Raw genomic sequence first — 16757 nt, 5'->3', positions numbered from 1 at the left:
GAACTCGCTGTGTACAGTATACGCTGATTCAACGATCCAACTGCACAGCTGAAGACATTACATTGATGGACGTCATGTTAATTTAAGACATTTCAAGAAATTAGACAGGGGTCTAGCTGCAGCCGATGGGGCGAGTGGAGCTCCACTCTCGAACAGGAAATACGTCACCTGGCATCGCTGGGCTCAGCATAGTCCAGGCGAATTGCGCTGTCGTTCTGCGTTTTGGGGTAAAACGAAGCTCGAAAACGTTGAGAGACGGTATAGTGTTTTCGAACAATCCAACACTCCTTTGTTTACATGACGTATCCAAATAGCCTCTGCGCACGTGGCCACACAAAGAACACACCCACCTATTACGTAATGGCCATGGACCAATGGTGGCTCGAGGGTGTTTACCGGCCAACACAAACTTTCCCGGAGAGTTCTGTTTGGTTTGCTGCTGCGAACTAGTGAAACGAATTGTCGTTTGGAGCAGATTTTGTTCGAAATCAGGTCACAGATGGTCATTTTTTAATTTCGAATGTAGTATGCTGAGCCCTTTACTCTGGTAATTTTATCTCCGCATCCCTACACTACTTGCAGACTGACGCTGTCTTAACGTGCAATGCAAGCACAACGCATATGACTTCCGTGAAATTACGCAAAAAGGATGAATAAACACGATGGATTTATATATTTTTGATGATCAATATTGATGCCTCGCCAATGTTAGCTGATGTTGCATGAATTTCTTTAAAATACAGGTTTAGAAAATCAGATTTTTTTATATAATCCACCGAAGTACTGAAAACCCTGATGTTACACACCCCGGTACCGTAGGTGGCGATATACACCTAAACATGTTGGTTGCAACCCGCCATTAAAAGGAAAAAAGAAGGAGAAGTACGTTCGTTGATCGTTATTTACGGTTACTTGCAGTTGATGCGTTTTGTAAATATAGTTTGTGTTTTTTACTCAAAACAATGAAAACTTAATTTGTGGAAATTCTTCAACATTTTACTGTGGTGGTTTTGAATGTTGTTTTGCTTTAAATATAAAATTCCTAAATTATTTGTGTTCACATTTTTCATTTTTATAAAAATTAATTTATTTGATGTTTCATTTATTGTTCACTGCTAACTATTATAATGTTTACTTTCTAAATACAAACCTGGAAGCAATGTCTGGATTTAGTAACATGAAATGTATTTAATAACATTTAGGGAGTTTTCACACCTGTGTATCGATTGCTTTGTTCCGAAACCGGGGGTTAAATCGCTACAATATTTAAATTTATTTTAGTTCGGTTCGCATTCACAAGGCAATATTTCCAAACGGACCAAACTTTGTTAATAAAAGTCATGTGCGAGTAAACTCTCATTCGATTGGTCAGAGTGCATCTGTTTATTTTCCGGCCAGTAATGCGAGTGATAATGAGCGTCAACTGCGCGTTGTCTCGTGTATCTCACAGCGGAGCTCGGGAAGCATAAAAGGAGGAGAAGGACGAGAGAGAACCAGGCCTGGATTTTATGTTATGTTTTATTGTGTTTGTGTGGCCGGCAGTCGACTGTGAGGGAGCTGTCAGCACTTTACTTTCGTTTTGTTGATTGTTTATTTTATTAAAAGTTTGGTTTAACGTTCGCCGGTTCCCGCCTCCTTCCTTCCTTACTTTGAACATTGTTACAGGGAACAATTAGCAAAACAATCCCTTTTGCGTCACGCAACTTTACATAATTACCCATCATACATTGTGATACAGTCTGGTTCGTTGGGTCGGATGGCTTTCACACGTCTACCGAACCGCTCCAGAGTTCGTTTGCAACCGGGTTGAGACCACCTTGTTCAGGCGGTCTCGGAGCGATTGTTTTGGGGCGGATTTCTAGCGCGATTGCCGTGTTCACATATGCCTAAACGAATCGAACCAAGAGAGAAAACGCACCAGGTTCCGAAACAAACCCTTATGTGTGAAAACGCCCTTAAACAATAATTTTGTAGCACTAAAACATTACAAGTATTTATTGACAATAAAACAGCGCCGTTTCATAAATTACTTCCGGGTTGAGGTCAGAATTAGGTGACGTATATCTGCTCGGGCTTCGAGTGGAGGTGACGTATTTCCGCTTTTGAGTGGAGCTCCACTCGCCCCATCGCCTGCAGCCAGCCCCTATTGAGAAATTAAACGTACTTGGATGCAAAATAGGGTGTGGGTTAGGGTAAAGGTTTCATAAGACTTCAAACACTAAAGATTTAGTCAAAACCAACAAGCCACGCCCACGTATCTGAATCGAAACACCAAGGATTTAGTGAGAGCTGTCTCTTGTTCTGCAACTCTTTTTAGCGCCTCAGTGTGCTGATAACGAAACAGCGCCTTCACTGTGGCGTAATGGCGCAACTGCAGTTACAAATTACAGTCTGTTAAATGCACGCAACATTTCTTGTGAAGACACCGGTAGGTATTGATGGATCTGGATAGAAACATGCACTGTTTCTTGTTTTATTTCATTTTATTATTCTATTTCATTTATCTCATTCATTATAATATTCACTTATCATATGTATTCATTCATCTATTTTATTATTAACTTCTATTCGTATTATTTGATCCTTACTTTCCCGTTGTTTAACCTCGTTGGGAGTTGTATTGTCTCTTATGCTGATATGAGTTTCCAATGGTATCTATCTTAAGGTTCATAATAACGTCATGAGACAATGTTTTGATACTGTAATCCTGAATGTTTAAAAACCCATATTGAATCTGTTTTTAGTCAGACGAAGTTTGACAGAGCTTGACTGAGCATCAAAGCTCAACTGAGATTATTAAATAAATCATTTTACAGTTTATTTAACATCACTTCGTCTCCTGCCTGCTGTTCTTCCCTTCAGCGCTGTATCTATTGACTCACAACGGAGTTTATATTTCCAGGTTTAATAAGTTCCTGATGGAGAGAGATCTAGTGAAACTTGACTCTAAATTTATGATCGGAAAGATCTACAAGCCATATCTCATAGTTGGATCTATCATATGGCGTTGTCGGCAGGATGGAATGAAAGCTGAACAACCGGACTTGTGACGGATGTGAGATACGAAGGGAAACCCTGCAGGTCTTCTTCTCATCGTGCTGCTGCAATTGGGGCGCACCAACAGCAGTGTGAGTCTAAAGAATCAAAAGTAAAGTGGTACCGTGGTTTTAACACTGTGTGTGTTAGGGGATTGATTCTAATTGTTCATTATGTGTATGGCAATGTCAGGAAAAAAGACTAACGATAAGATGTCTGAAACTAAGGGTGATGCAGATATTAAACTACATGAAATAGCTGGGGAATTGTCAGATAAATTACATGAATGTTTTCACACTAAACAAATAGAGGCAGAAATAGTTGAAAAGTTTAAGATCAAAGCTCAGAAAGGTGGAATTTGGGAGCCTAATGATATTAGGACAGTATGGAAAAAAATTGAGAGAATGAGAAAAAGAGATTCACGGCAGGTTCCTTGGACTCTTGTTACTTTGTCTAAATGCAGGAAATGGGAAATGAAAATAGACAAAGATAACCATAACAGGGAGAAAGACGTTATGGAAAGCAAGCTGAGGGGATTACAAGATAGAGGTGATGATTTAAAATCGCAGGTTGAAAAAAGATAAGGAAGTTATGACTGTAGAAATAAAAACTCTACAGGACAGGTGCAAGGAGTTAGAAGACCAGCTTGAACAGGGTAAAAAGGAGAAAAAACATTATTCTGTTAGAGAACGGAAAATCCTTAAATCCTGTAACACAGATTCTGATGAATTTCAGGGAGCAAAGGCAAGACTCAGACCATTGAGAGTTGATGTAAAAAAAGGCAAAAAGAAAGCTGAAGTTTATCTACAGAAAACAAAGGATGGAAATGTGTTAATGGATCGTGAGATTCAGGGTTGTGATGAAGTCCATTACAAATATGTGCCTGCAAATGCCAAAGAAGTGTTTAATTGGTAAAAAGAGGTTGGTGATGTAAGAAAAGATCCGAGGGCAGCATTAGCGCGACTGGAAGCTCTTAAAGAGGTGTTTTCTCTGTCATTCAGAGATGGGTTCAGCATAGTCTCAGTGAATCTGTCAGCCGCAGATAGAAGGAACCTGAAGGAAGCTCTTGGTGATGTTTTGTGTGATGAGTGCATGGCAGACCCTAGATCAGAAATAGAAGGATGGAAAAGGCTTAAGATGTGGTGCAGAAAAGCACAACAGCAAAAGGTTGACTGGAATGAGATTAGCAGATGCAAACAAAAAGCTAATGAAAATGTTGAGGATTACACAGAGCGAATGTGTGAGACATTTTCAATGTTTTCAGGCCTAGATCAAAAGGGCGATCCTGTTTTATTAAGATCCCAGGAAAGGGAGGACCTTTCTTATCAGTTTGGCTTGATGGGTTATTACTTGAAATAAGAAAAGGAGTGTGTAACAGGAAAGAGGGTTTAGGTACTCCCACAGACTTAATTTCACTGTTGATGATTTGTTGCAAAACTGCAAGTGATGTAGCTCGAGCAGAGAGCCAAGCCTCAAAGTCAATGCGGTTTTTAAAAGAAGAATCTGAAAATGGGTTCAGAAATACTGTGCCAAAGGATGTTTGCATGCGTTGTGGAAAAAAGGGACACTGGGCAAAAAATTGCTATGCAAAAATAAAAATCAAGCTGAGAGGGGAGAGAGTTGGGCAGAGTTTTCCTCCTCCTCCTCCTCCCAAGGTTTCTAATGTCTTAGATCCAGTTTATCAGTTTGCTCAGCTTCCGAGTGAGACACAACAAAGGCTGTTGGGTGCTGTCCAACAACCAGCTGCAGAAGTAAAGGGAAACTAGGTCACCACTGTCTCAGGGCCTTGGAGGCAGTGGTTATGCATAAATCAGATGGCTTATATGTGAGGGCCCACATTCTTAACACACAAACAGACGTAGATTTCCTAATTGATACTGGCGCAGAGTTAACTGTGATTCCATCAGGTTATCTTTCAAATGTTTTGATGACAACAGAAACCATTCATGTCACAGGTGCAACAGGGAAGGGAACATTTTTAACAAAAACACAGCCAATAACCTTTTTGTTTGGGGCCCAAGAGATCAATGCTGCAGTTTGGGTGGGGGAAGTCACTCAACCATTATTGGGGTTAGATGTTTTGATGACACTAAATTCAGACTTTGAATTCAAGGAGGGCAAAGTAACCTGGAGACTAAGAACATTAGTCAAAGCTGATTTACGATCACATGCGATTTGGACAGATAATAAAACAGATTGTGGGTTACTTGTTATGGAACCTGTCACATTTACAGGGACAGCACACCCTTGCACGAAGCAGTATCACCTCAACCCTGCTGCCATGAAGGGCATTATGTCAGTTGTTGAACAACTAGAGGAGAAAGGCATTATTATTAAGATCAACAGCCCTAGCAACAGTCCTGTGTGGCCTGTAAAGAAACCTGACGGTTCATGGAGACTCACAATTGACTACAGGGTAGCAAATCAGTACATTGATAAGATCACTTCTCTCGTAGCTGACCCAACCACAATTTTCAGATTGATTAAACCAGAACACAAGTGGTTTTCAGTGATTGACATGGCTAATGGATTTTGGTCAGTGCCACTGGCTAAAGATGTGCAATCATGGTTTGCTTTTACAGTTCAGAGTCAACAATACTCGTTTATTCATCTTCCTCAAGGTCTGCATAACAGCCCAACTATTTATCATCAGGCTCTACACAGACACTTGAAGGACTTTGAGTCAACATCATTTGTTATTCAGTTCATTGATGATGTGCTGATCTGTTCAGAGGACGAAGCTGAACATGAGAGAGATGTCAGGCGGCTGCTTGATTTTCTGCACAGCAAAGGTCACAGAGCGAATCTGAAAAAGGCTAGGCTATGTCAGAGTGAGGTAATCTATCTAGGGCAAAGTTTGTCTCAGGGTGAGAGGAAAATAACACCGAGCCGATGCGAGGCGGTGAAAAGACATCCAGTTCCCAAAACAATCAGAGAGTTAAGATCTTTTCTGGGTCTCTGTAACTACAATCGTAGTTGGATTGAAAACTATGCAGAGAAAAAACAACCTTTAAACAATTTGTTGAAAGGGAATCCCAGAGCACAGGACTTAGTTGACTGGCATCCTGATACTCAATTATGTTTTGAGAATTTGAAACAGACACTGTGTGTAGCTCCAACTTTAGGATTACCAGATCACAGGAAATCATTCATATTGCATGTTCATGAACAAAAAGGTTACATGACCTCTGTGTTAACTCAGGAATGGGGAGATCAGAATAAACCTATGGGGTATTATTCTCAGCAACTTGACACAGTAGCACTGGGGTGGGGCCTTGCTTGCGAGCAGTTCAAGCAGTTTATCTGGCTTTGTATTGTGTGACTCCTGTAGTGCTTGATCAGAAATTAACCATTCGCTGTCCATATTCTGTACATGCTTTGTTGTCTCTAGGTAGAGCTGCACGTGTGACACTTCCAAGATGGATCAAATGGTCCACGGCACTAGAGTTACCAAATATTGTTATTGAAAAAGCTACACCATCAAACCCAGCCACATTGTTTTCACTGTCTGAAGCAACTCCAGATGGCCATGACTGTGCAGAGATTGTACAAAATTTAAGCGTAGACGAACACTTAGACAATGTACCAATTGAAAATCCTGATTTGATTTTGTACACTGATGGGTCAAACTTTTGTGGAAAATGGGGAACGCAAGGCAGGTTGGGCAGTGACCACTGATTCAGAAATTTTAGCTTCTGGGGCCCTGTCACCAGGAACCTCAGCTCAACAAGCTGAATTGATTGGCCTTACAAAAGCATGTGAATTGGCAACTGACAAAACAGTAAATATTTACTGTGATTCCCGCTACGTGTTTGGTGTGGTTCATGATTTCAGAGCAGGGTGGCAGCAAAGAGGTTTCCTCACCTCTGCAGGTACGCCTATAAAGAATGGTAGAGTGGTGGAAAATCTTTTAAACGCTCTGCAGCTTCCGCAAAAGGTTGCGGTATTGAAGGTGAAAGCTCATACGAAGAGCGATTCTGTTGAAACGAAGGGAAATTCTCTTGCTGACCAGGCAGCCAAGGTTGCCGCCGCAAGAACGGCAGACATTCCTACTGCTCAAGCATGTCAATTGCAGGTCATTGAACATCACACACAGCTCAAAGACACAGCGGAGATGCAAAATCAGTGCTCCCGAGAAGAAAAATGGGAGTGGATAGAAAATGGTTGTAAATTGTCAGATGACAACATTTGGAGATATCAAAACAGAAAGGTAGCTCCAAAAGCCTTGCTTCCTTATCTTGCCACACAGATACACAGTGTAGGACACATAGGGGTTTCTCAATTGTGTTCACGCTTTAACACAGTATGGTGGACAAGGGGATTTAAGAGACATGCTGAAGCTGTAACTAACGGATGCATGACATGTCAAAAACACAATTCGGCACCCCCGATTCCATCAGTTTCAAATCGAACACCTGCACCCTCTAGGCCGTTTCGTGAATTGCAATGCGATTTTATCACTCTTCCTAAATGTAAGGGTTATCAAGATGTCTTGGTGATAGTAGACAATTTTTCTAGATGGGTAGAAGCTTTCCCCACTAAGAAAGGCACTGCTTTTACTGCTAAAGTCTTGGTTCGAGATGTGATTCCCAGATGGGAAATTCCAACCAGTATTGGTTGGTATTGCTATTAGATTATTAATGATAATCTTAAACTATAATTTATTTTATTATTAAGTTTATTTATTTTATTTAGCCTTGTTGTGCAAGTTCTCTGGAGCTTGTGCAGAGGCAGCAGCTTTTGCCAGAGGGGAACTGGAATCCCCTGGTTGGGCCTGGGTTCTCCTGAGGTTTTTTTTCTCGATTAGAGTTTTGGGTTCCTCGCCACCATTTGCATACTGTTTTTGCACTATCTGCCTGACCGGGGGGGCTGCTTTAGAATCTTAAAGTTTTACTTAATTAATATTGCATATAGGAATTTATTATCTGTTATATTTGACCTGTGCTTCTCTCTCCTTTATCCTAAATGTGTGCTCTCACTGAGCGTGTGTGTGTGTGTGCGTACTTGTCTGTGTACGTGTGTGTGTGTGTGTGTGTGTGTGTGTGTGTGTGTGTCTCTGTGTCTGTGTGTGTTGGTGCGTGTGCGTGTTGTGTGTGTGGAGTGTTTTGTGTGTGGGTGTGTCTGTCTTCTGTGTTTTCAACCTTTTCTTGTTTTTGCAGGTACAACTTTATTGTTTTGCTTGTAGTCAATGTGTCTCATGTACAGCTGCTTTGTAACAATGAAAATTGTAAAAGCGCTATATAAATAAAGTTGAGTTGAGTTGAGTATTGATTCTGATTGTGGCACAACGTTCACTGGCCAGGTGTGTCAAGAAGTTTGCAGACTTCTGGGAATGCAATGGCACTTCCATTGTCCAGGGCACCCACAATCATCAGGTATGATTGAAAGAGTTAATCGGACTCTTAAAACACGACTGGCAAAATATGGAACAACAGGGCTGACATGGGTAGATGCTCTTCCGTTAGTTCTGTGCAGTATACGTTCATCAGCTAACAAAGAGACTGGACTGAGTCCTTTTGAGGTTATCACAGGCCGACCAATGTCGTAAGCAGGAACTCCAGATCTTGCTGAGGCTGATGTGCATTTGATGTCAGATTCACTTTTAATGTACTGCATGACTTTGACCGAGGCTATACAAAAGGCTCAAAAACAGGTTCAGGAAGCTTGGAAAATGCCCCAAGAGGGGGGACATAGTGTTGTGCCAGGGCAAATGGTCTTTGTCAAGAATCTGCAACATTCAGGCTTAGAACCAAGATGGGATGGTCCTTATGTAGTCTTACTAGTTACACCTTCTGCAGTGAAATTATTAGGCAAGACTAGATGGACACACATTAGTCACTGTAAATTAGCTTTAGCTCATACTCCCAAAAAGTCGAAATGAGGCCTGCGAACCGCTGTAGGATGGAGTCGTGAGAAGAACCTTGTCTATTAGTGACTTGGGGGTCACCCTCACGATGAACATAGGGGGAGGGCTATGGGCAATTAGCTTACACCAAACTACAGCTTAGTCGTACGGTCTCTGCTTGACTTTTACAGGGGAGTCAAAATAGTTAAAGTAAGTCAACGCTTCAACACCGGTTGATGACATTATTTGTTTCCTTGAATGTGGAACTCCTCTGTCTCCTTTCTCTTTTCTTCTTGTGTTTACAGATTGATGTCGGCAGCCTTCAAGCAGGTTGCAGAAAGATTCAGGTCTTATCATACAGAGGACACTCTGTGGCGTCAACCACCTGCAGACCGGATAAGAGGGGCGTCGCTCGATTTACAACCTCGAGATCAGTACGCTGAGAGACCACGTTATCAAGAGTTGGCAAACTCTGATTATGTGTCTGCATTTCAAGAACAAAGACAATTTTGAGGGAATAGTCATTGAGACTAGACACACCTCCTTTACTCATGCTAGTACGCGGTATGAAAGAGAAAATGACCTGTCCATTTAAAGGGCAAGGAGAAGGGAAAAGAATGGTCTGATCAACCAAACTTTTTTTTGTTGGTTTGTTATGATTATGCAGGTTGCTTGCTTTTAATCAGTTAGATTTATAATCATACATAATCCAATTTTTTTCCTATATGATTAAGAGGGGGGAATGATGGATCTGGATAGAAACATACACTGTTTCTTGTTTTATTTCATTTTATTATTCTATTTCATTTATCTCATTCATTATAATATTCATTTATCATATGTATTCATTCATCTATTTTATTATTAACTTCTATTCGTATTATTTGGTTCCTTACTTTCCTGTTGTTTAACCTCGTTGGGAGTTGTATTGTCTCTTATGCTGATATGAGTTTCCAATGGTCTCTATCTCAAGGTTCATAATAACGCCATGAGACAATGTTTTGATACTGTAATCCTGAATGTTTAAAAACCCATATTGAATCTGTTTTTAGTCAGACGAAGTTTGACAGAGCTTGATTGAGAGCATCAAAGCTCAACTGAGATTATTCAATAAATCATTTTACAGTTTATTTAACATCACTTCGTCTCCTGCCTGCTGTTCTTCCCTTCAGCACTGTATCTATTGACTCACAACGGAGTTGATATTTCCAGGTTTAATAACTTCCTGACGGAGAGATCCGATCTAGTGAAACTGGACTCTAAATTTATGATCAGAAAGATCTAAAGTTGGATCTATCAGTATTGTCCAACCCTGTCAGATTTTCCTACCGCAGGGCAAAATTTAGGCTATAATCTAAACCACATCAACAAAATAAACAGGTAGGATGATTTTACAATGCAAAATACCCTGTCAGATAGTTCTACCAGATTAAAATGAACACATTAAATAAATTTACATCGTAAATACCCTGTCAGATTATCCTACCAGCATAAAAGAAACATGTATGATTAATTTACAGCGCAACACCCTATAATTGTACTACCAATACTAAATAAATATGTAGGCCTAGAATGATTTAACAATGAAAATACACAATCAGATTCCCGTAGCAGTATAAAATAAACAAGTAGGATGATTTTATAGTGCAAGAAAATGACTTAACATTGATATGCGCATGCCTGGTAGGACAATCTGACGGTTAGGATGACATTTCGGGACACCAGCCCATTCTAAATCCCTAAACCCAACCCCCCCCCCCCCACTAAACATAGCATCCCCCTCACTTTGTGCACCCTGGCGCCGACTCTGACTCCAAATAAACAGAAAATGATGTTGTTTTATTGCTCCTTTTGCCAAATGAATCTAAAACAGACAGATTAAGAGATATAATTGTGTTTTTTCCTTCAGAGCTCACACATCAAGAGCTTTACTCTTCGAAGGGAGTAGGGTATAGGGATGATCACTTGGAAATGGAATGCAGGGAATGAGTTCTGCGCGCACACTAGAGATGCACGGATAAGCTAAAATGTCACCCGCATCTGCTGCTTCACATAAATTATCCACCCGCCTGCACATATAATTTTCTCTGATTGATATCCGCACCCGACCCACACCCGATCGTCACTTTAATTACTCTAACTCTTTGTTTTAAGCATGATGTTATCAGATTCAGTGATGTTAGAACTAATCTGCCAATCTGATGGCTGATCGTAAAATGCTTTTAAATGAACATTTATTTATAAAACAAAAGTTTGTCTTTGGCCAGATTAGCCTACATTTTCTTAATAAAATAAACACAGGCTTTACTCCCTTCAGACTTTGAATATCGCCGTTTCTGTCACTGCAACACGCAACACACAAACACACACGAATGACTGGATAACGGTACATTGTCTAGCCCTCACAGTCGTTGCATATTACATACCCAGCACTTGATTCATCCTCGTAAACCACTTCGCTAAAACGCTCCCACACGGCACTTTTCTTTCTTTCTTTCTTTCTTTCTTTCTTTCTTTCTTTCTTTCTTTCTTTCTTTCTTTCTTTCTTTCTTTCTTTCTTTCTTTCTTTCTTTCTTTCTTTCTTTCTTTCTTTCTTTCTTTCTTTCTTTCTTTCTTTCTTTCTTTCTTTCTTTCTTTCTTTCCTTCCTTCCTTCCTTCCTTCCTTCCTTCCTTCCTTCCTTCCTTCCTTCCTTTTGTTTTGTTTTTAAATCTCCTTTTTCATTTTCTCTTGGATCTGTTTCGCCTCCATTTCTGTTTTAAGAAATGGACCCCCCTACCGCCACCACGCACGTATTTCTTTTAAATGACAGCAAATTAGCGTCTGCCTGATGAAAAATGCATTTAAAACACATTCGTATTTTAGAGAAATGTAGTTAATATTTGTATCATTAAGGGCCAAGCCCCTAACTTTTGAACCCATTAATGTACAAAAATTGTACTCGACACACGTCATGCATTCGTCACGCTCATCGCATTCCATCCCTTACACTAAGACTCCACCCATTACAGTAGCAGCCATCTTGAAAAGAACAGTATTGCGTTTTTTCGCTACTAGCCCTAGAAATTGTGACCGATTGTCACGAAAATCGGCTGAGACGATCTTTGGACTGAGCCGCATAGAAGAGATGCTCCGGAATGGAGATTTTCGCTGTTGCTCAAAAGTTACGACGCCGCAAACTTTTCAAAGACCCAAAAAGGGATTTTAGACCATATCTCAAACATTTATCGATCTATCGGTAAGAAACTTGGTACGCTTCATCGACACCTCGGACTGGGGGTCCTTGCCAAAATGGGGAACAGCGCCACCTATGGGAAAAATGGCTATTTTGCTTGTAACTTTTGAAATGTTTGTCAGAAACCCGAGATCTCGGTGTCTATGGATTCCTCGTGTCATGCCGAATCGTGCGATTATAATTCTGTCACGATTGGATGATCGACCTGTCCGCCATTTTGAAATTTGTCATCAATCTTGATATCTTTTGAACCGTATGATATAAGGCCACCAAATTTGACACGCGTCACCAACTTACACTGTAGTCCCAAACGTACCCTTGAAGTTTCAAGACAGCGCCAACTAGCATTCATGAGACATTACTCTTTTATATAATTGCTTATAACCCTTGAACGCTGCTAACTCAAGCACACATCGTCTGACTGGCACACCTGATAAACCGCAAGCCTAGGGTACAAGAGGTCGCGGGTTCGAACCTCGTGTTGCGCATTTATACTGTACATGTCAATTTTCAAGTATGTGCAAAAATAGTGCAAGTATGTAAACAAATGAAATGTAATGTCATTTTAGTAATGAAATACAATAAAGTGCGATATACAGTATGTAGTGCAACTAAAGTGGTTTATAATACATGTAAATATATACAAACATAAGGTAAGTACAAAATGACATTCTTTCTTTCATTGTCACTTCTGACATCTGGTCCTCCTATACACTGTATTTCTGCTACTTTTGCTCTACTGTCTCATTTCAAGTTGTGAGTAAGCTGGGGTAAGTGTGGGCTGGGTGTGGGCATGCTTTGTTTTGAGTTATCAACCAGTGTTTTTCACATATGTGCAGTTTGTGCTTTTTTCGCTTTTGTTACACTGCGCTGGTGAGGCTCTGCACTGCTCTTGCGGCGCCTTGTGGGCTTGGCCCCGTAGTACTGCTTGCAGTTCTTGTTTGAACTTGATGTTGGTTGTTTATATCTCATTTATTTATTTAATAAAAGGTTAAACTCTGTTGATCATTTTTGAAGACTAACAGCAATATTGAGTAATACCACAGGGTACAACAGGCTTACATAAACAAACTTCAAACCTAAATGCACAAAGTGCCAGCAATCAGACAAGTATGACCTAAATCCCTTTCAGCAATTCCTGAATGCTGAACACTCGTACTGTCTGTGCAGAATCCTGGTGAATGTTTACAGTATATGTCAGTCATAAAAGAGTAGAAAGTGTATATGGTTTTCTATCAGTAATACTCACCTACAGCCAGCAGAGGCTGGTAGTGGTTGATGTTCTTAGTGGTGAGTGGGGGGCACATTCGGAGGGAAAAAGGAGGTAGGGGAAGGCCAGACAGCAGTCCTGTCAATAGGAACTTCAGATGCACTTCCTGCTGACCTGCCGAGGGCCGTGGGGGGTCTATTCCAGAAATCAGACTATGACCTGAAACAATCAGACAGATCAGAAAACTTATCAAACACATTGGGCCTCATGTATCAATCTAACAAAGAAACGAGTGCAGATCCTGCGCAGAAATCATCTTACGACAAGGTTTACATGCGATTCGTATGCCACCAGTCTCAATGTACGAATGATCGTACCTTGATAAATGCGGCGGCTGAAATCGATCTTAATTTACATATCACCCCTATAAATTCAGGGTGTAGACGCCTCGCGACATGGAGAAATGTAATCCGGCCAGAAAGAGGAACTTTCCTATTTAGAAATTGAAACTGTAACCTTCAAAAGCAGAATAAAAGGAAGTAAAAAGTTTGGAAAGAGATTACTTCTGCGGTCAACAGTGTTGGTGTAGTGAACTGAACTCCAGCCGAGGTTTGTATTTTTTATTGGAGATTTATGTTTTGTAAATATCACTGCCAATTATTTATTTTTGGCTGCTTTGCCCTGTCATGTATAAGGCGTGGGAAATGTCCAATTGGGCAATTCAACTGTGCTGAAATAGTGGGATTAAAACACCTAGTCCTATTAAGCGAATCTTATTGTTTCACTATTATTTTTACACAGAGTATTGTTGTTGTTTTAAATTACTTGAGTTGTATAATGCATTTAAATTTATTATTTATTAATTTATTTATTAATCTGAAGAATTTTGTTTGAGTTACATTGATATGTTAATGTTAAAACGAATGTAATCATGCTGATCATTTTTGCAGCACAATTATGGAATATATATATATATATATAATTTTCTTCATTTAGGTGAAAAAAAATGGTCTGTGGCTGAGGAGACAGATGCATGTTTCTAACAGGATAAAGGTTTAAAATCTAATGCTGCTAATTTATGTTTGCTTCATTTATTTTTCCACATCTTTCAAATCTCGAGCTGTGACCCAGTGCGTGCCTTCCAGTCCCAAGCGAACATCGTACAAATAAAAAAACATTAAATCATGCATGTAAACTTACCCATTACTTGTAATTATATTGATTATTGTAGTTTTTTAAATGTTTTACTTTTAATTGTACATTTTAATTGTCCTAAATTACCTAAGTAGTAGCCTTTTAGTAGTAGCGTTTTTTTTACACCGAAGCACCCGTTAACCTTGTCATTTCAAACAATTAAATGATCACATAATTAGGCTAGAAAAGAAAATACTTTATTAAATGTAATGAAAATAAGTAATCGCATCTAAAATCTATTTTTATTTTATTTGTTATACTAAACGAAAAAAAAATCTTTCTATTTGTCATTATTCCTTTTCAGTTATCAAAATGGTAAAGCGTTCACGGACCTTCACCCTATCTCAAAACTTGCGTAGACGAGCTGAGACCTGCCGTGAGATTTGATCATAGCATTCGCTCACGTCTATATTGATAAATGTCAAATTTTGCATGGAAACGACCGTACTCCCAGTTTTTGGTCGTACGCTCGTTTCATAAATGAGGCCCAGTGTTTGAATGAACCAATACTGCAATACAGAGTTTTCCCGAAAGAAAGCAGCAGCTGGGTGGATTTGTATTTTTCTTGCTTTTTTTAAATAGAAGATTTTTGATCGAGACCATATGTCAAAACCTAAGTTGAATGTTCAATCTTAATATACTGTAGATATACAATGCAATAGTCATTTCAAGTAGTGAACTTCACATTCAATTGTCTCAACCTTTCAAGAGAGAGCCACTAGAAGCTTTAAGGTTGTTAAATGAATAATGTTCACTAAATTGGTATGATACTTATGGAAGAACATTGTGTCTAAAGAATCATAGAATTATATCAATTTTCACAAGGTGCATCCCAAAATGCGCACTTATGCACTATTCTACGCCATTTTGTAGTATAAATATGGTATATGACAACTGTTTTGGTTGTCATGTTTAGCTTTTAATAACTTTTTGTTAAGGATGTTAGGCAAATCAGACAACTTGTGTAGGAGGAGTTCGAAAAAGTAAGTTTAAAAAAATAAAACTTATTAGAAAAATGAACACTGGAAAATACATCAGCATGATTAGAACAATTTAAAATGACCGAAAACATATTTGGCAAAAATGTATTTGAAGTGTATTTTGAATCTTTTAATTAAACCGGGGTTATCCCTAGTTGAGAAACACTGGTTTAAACTAAGTGCATTCAACAATATAGACCATTTTGCAAGAGGTAAACAATACTGGTCCAGAAGCATTTCATGTTTCAGTAAACAAATGTTGGAACGCAATACAACCAACAGAACATTTAGAACTAAACCGAAATGTTAATTTAACATCTTCAAGAACTACATATATGTGAAATAAAAAAAACTGAACCAGGAAGTGCTTCTGAACCAACATTGTTCATGTTTTGCAAAATAGTCTGTATAGAAATATTAAAGAACATGGCGCCTAAAGATCATTATCATTAATATCTGTGGTGTGTACAACTCTGTTGACTTGATGTTTCGTTTATACTGCACAGGGCTCTAGACTAACTTTTTGCACAGGTTGCACTGGTGCGCCTAACTTTTTTTCTTAGGTGCACCAGCACAAAAGTTAGGTGCACACAAATTTTCGACCGCATCGCATTTAACACCGCAGTTTTACAAGTTCACTTTTTTTTTAAATCGCTGTCCATATAGGCAATATTGACTTGTAAATGATTAACTAACAATCTGGTCAACATAAAGTTCTTTAGTTGAAGCACAATTCTACAAGAAAGCAGAGCTCTAGACTAACACTTGAGAGAGGTGGCACTGGTGCTACCAAGTTATTGGTTTTCCTGTTTCCTGCATCGCTGCCGGCGGCTTGTTTGTATCAGTGCGCTTACCACTTCGTTCTAATATTAGTGTATTTTATTGTCGTTGCTAACTTATCCTGATATCTCAATAACCCTGTTCTTGTTATCTACTTGAAGATTCTAAACCAAAAGTGATAGTTAACTTAACGCCATTAGCATAGCAATAGCGTGTTAGCTTGCTTTCTGTTTACACTGTGGAATATCATCTTGCCTCTGGTTTGTCTTGTGTGCTAACTGTTTCTCTTTTTAAGCGATTATACTACGATTCATCGAGCAACCTTGGTAAGTTGGAATTNCCGACATCCTTCTAACAGATCGACAAGTACAGCCTGACTGAGGACTCGCATATGCATGTGCTGCGTGGGACAAAAATCATTCTTAAGCAAATAGCGGGTGAACTCAACCCAACTTTTTTACAATTTTCACAAAGCAGCT

General features: G+C 39.4%; 1 protein-coding gene across 2 annotated transcripts in view; it reads right to left on the bottom strand.

The window, feature by feature from the left end:
* LOC130570147 (WD repeat-containing protein 11-like) overlaps positions 1–13598 on the bottom strand; it is a 44382-nt gene extending 30784 nt beyond the window's left edge. For both annotated transcript variants that reach the window (XM_057360309.1, XM_057360317.1), the window contains exon 1: positions 13364–13598. In XM_057360309.1, coding sequence (XP_057216292.1) covers positions 13364–13583 — 220 coding nt within the window. In that variant the 5' untranslated portion in view covers positions 13584–13598. The remainder of the gene's footprint in view (positions 1–13363) is intronic.
* Positions 13599–16757: the final 3159 nt, after the last annotated feature.

The sequence above is a fragment of the Triplophysa rosa genome, linkage group LG2 (genome assembly GCF_024868665.1).
Source record: "Triplophysa rosa linkage group LG2, Trosa_1v2, whole genome shotgun sequence".
NCBI lineage: Eukaryota > Metazoa > Chordata > Actinopteri > Cypriniformes > Nemacheilidae > Triplophysa > Triplophysa rosa.
The sequence above is the reverse complement of the archived record's forward strand: the minus strand, read 5'-3'. Positions and strand labels throughout refer to the sequence as shown.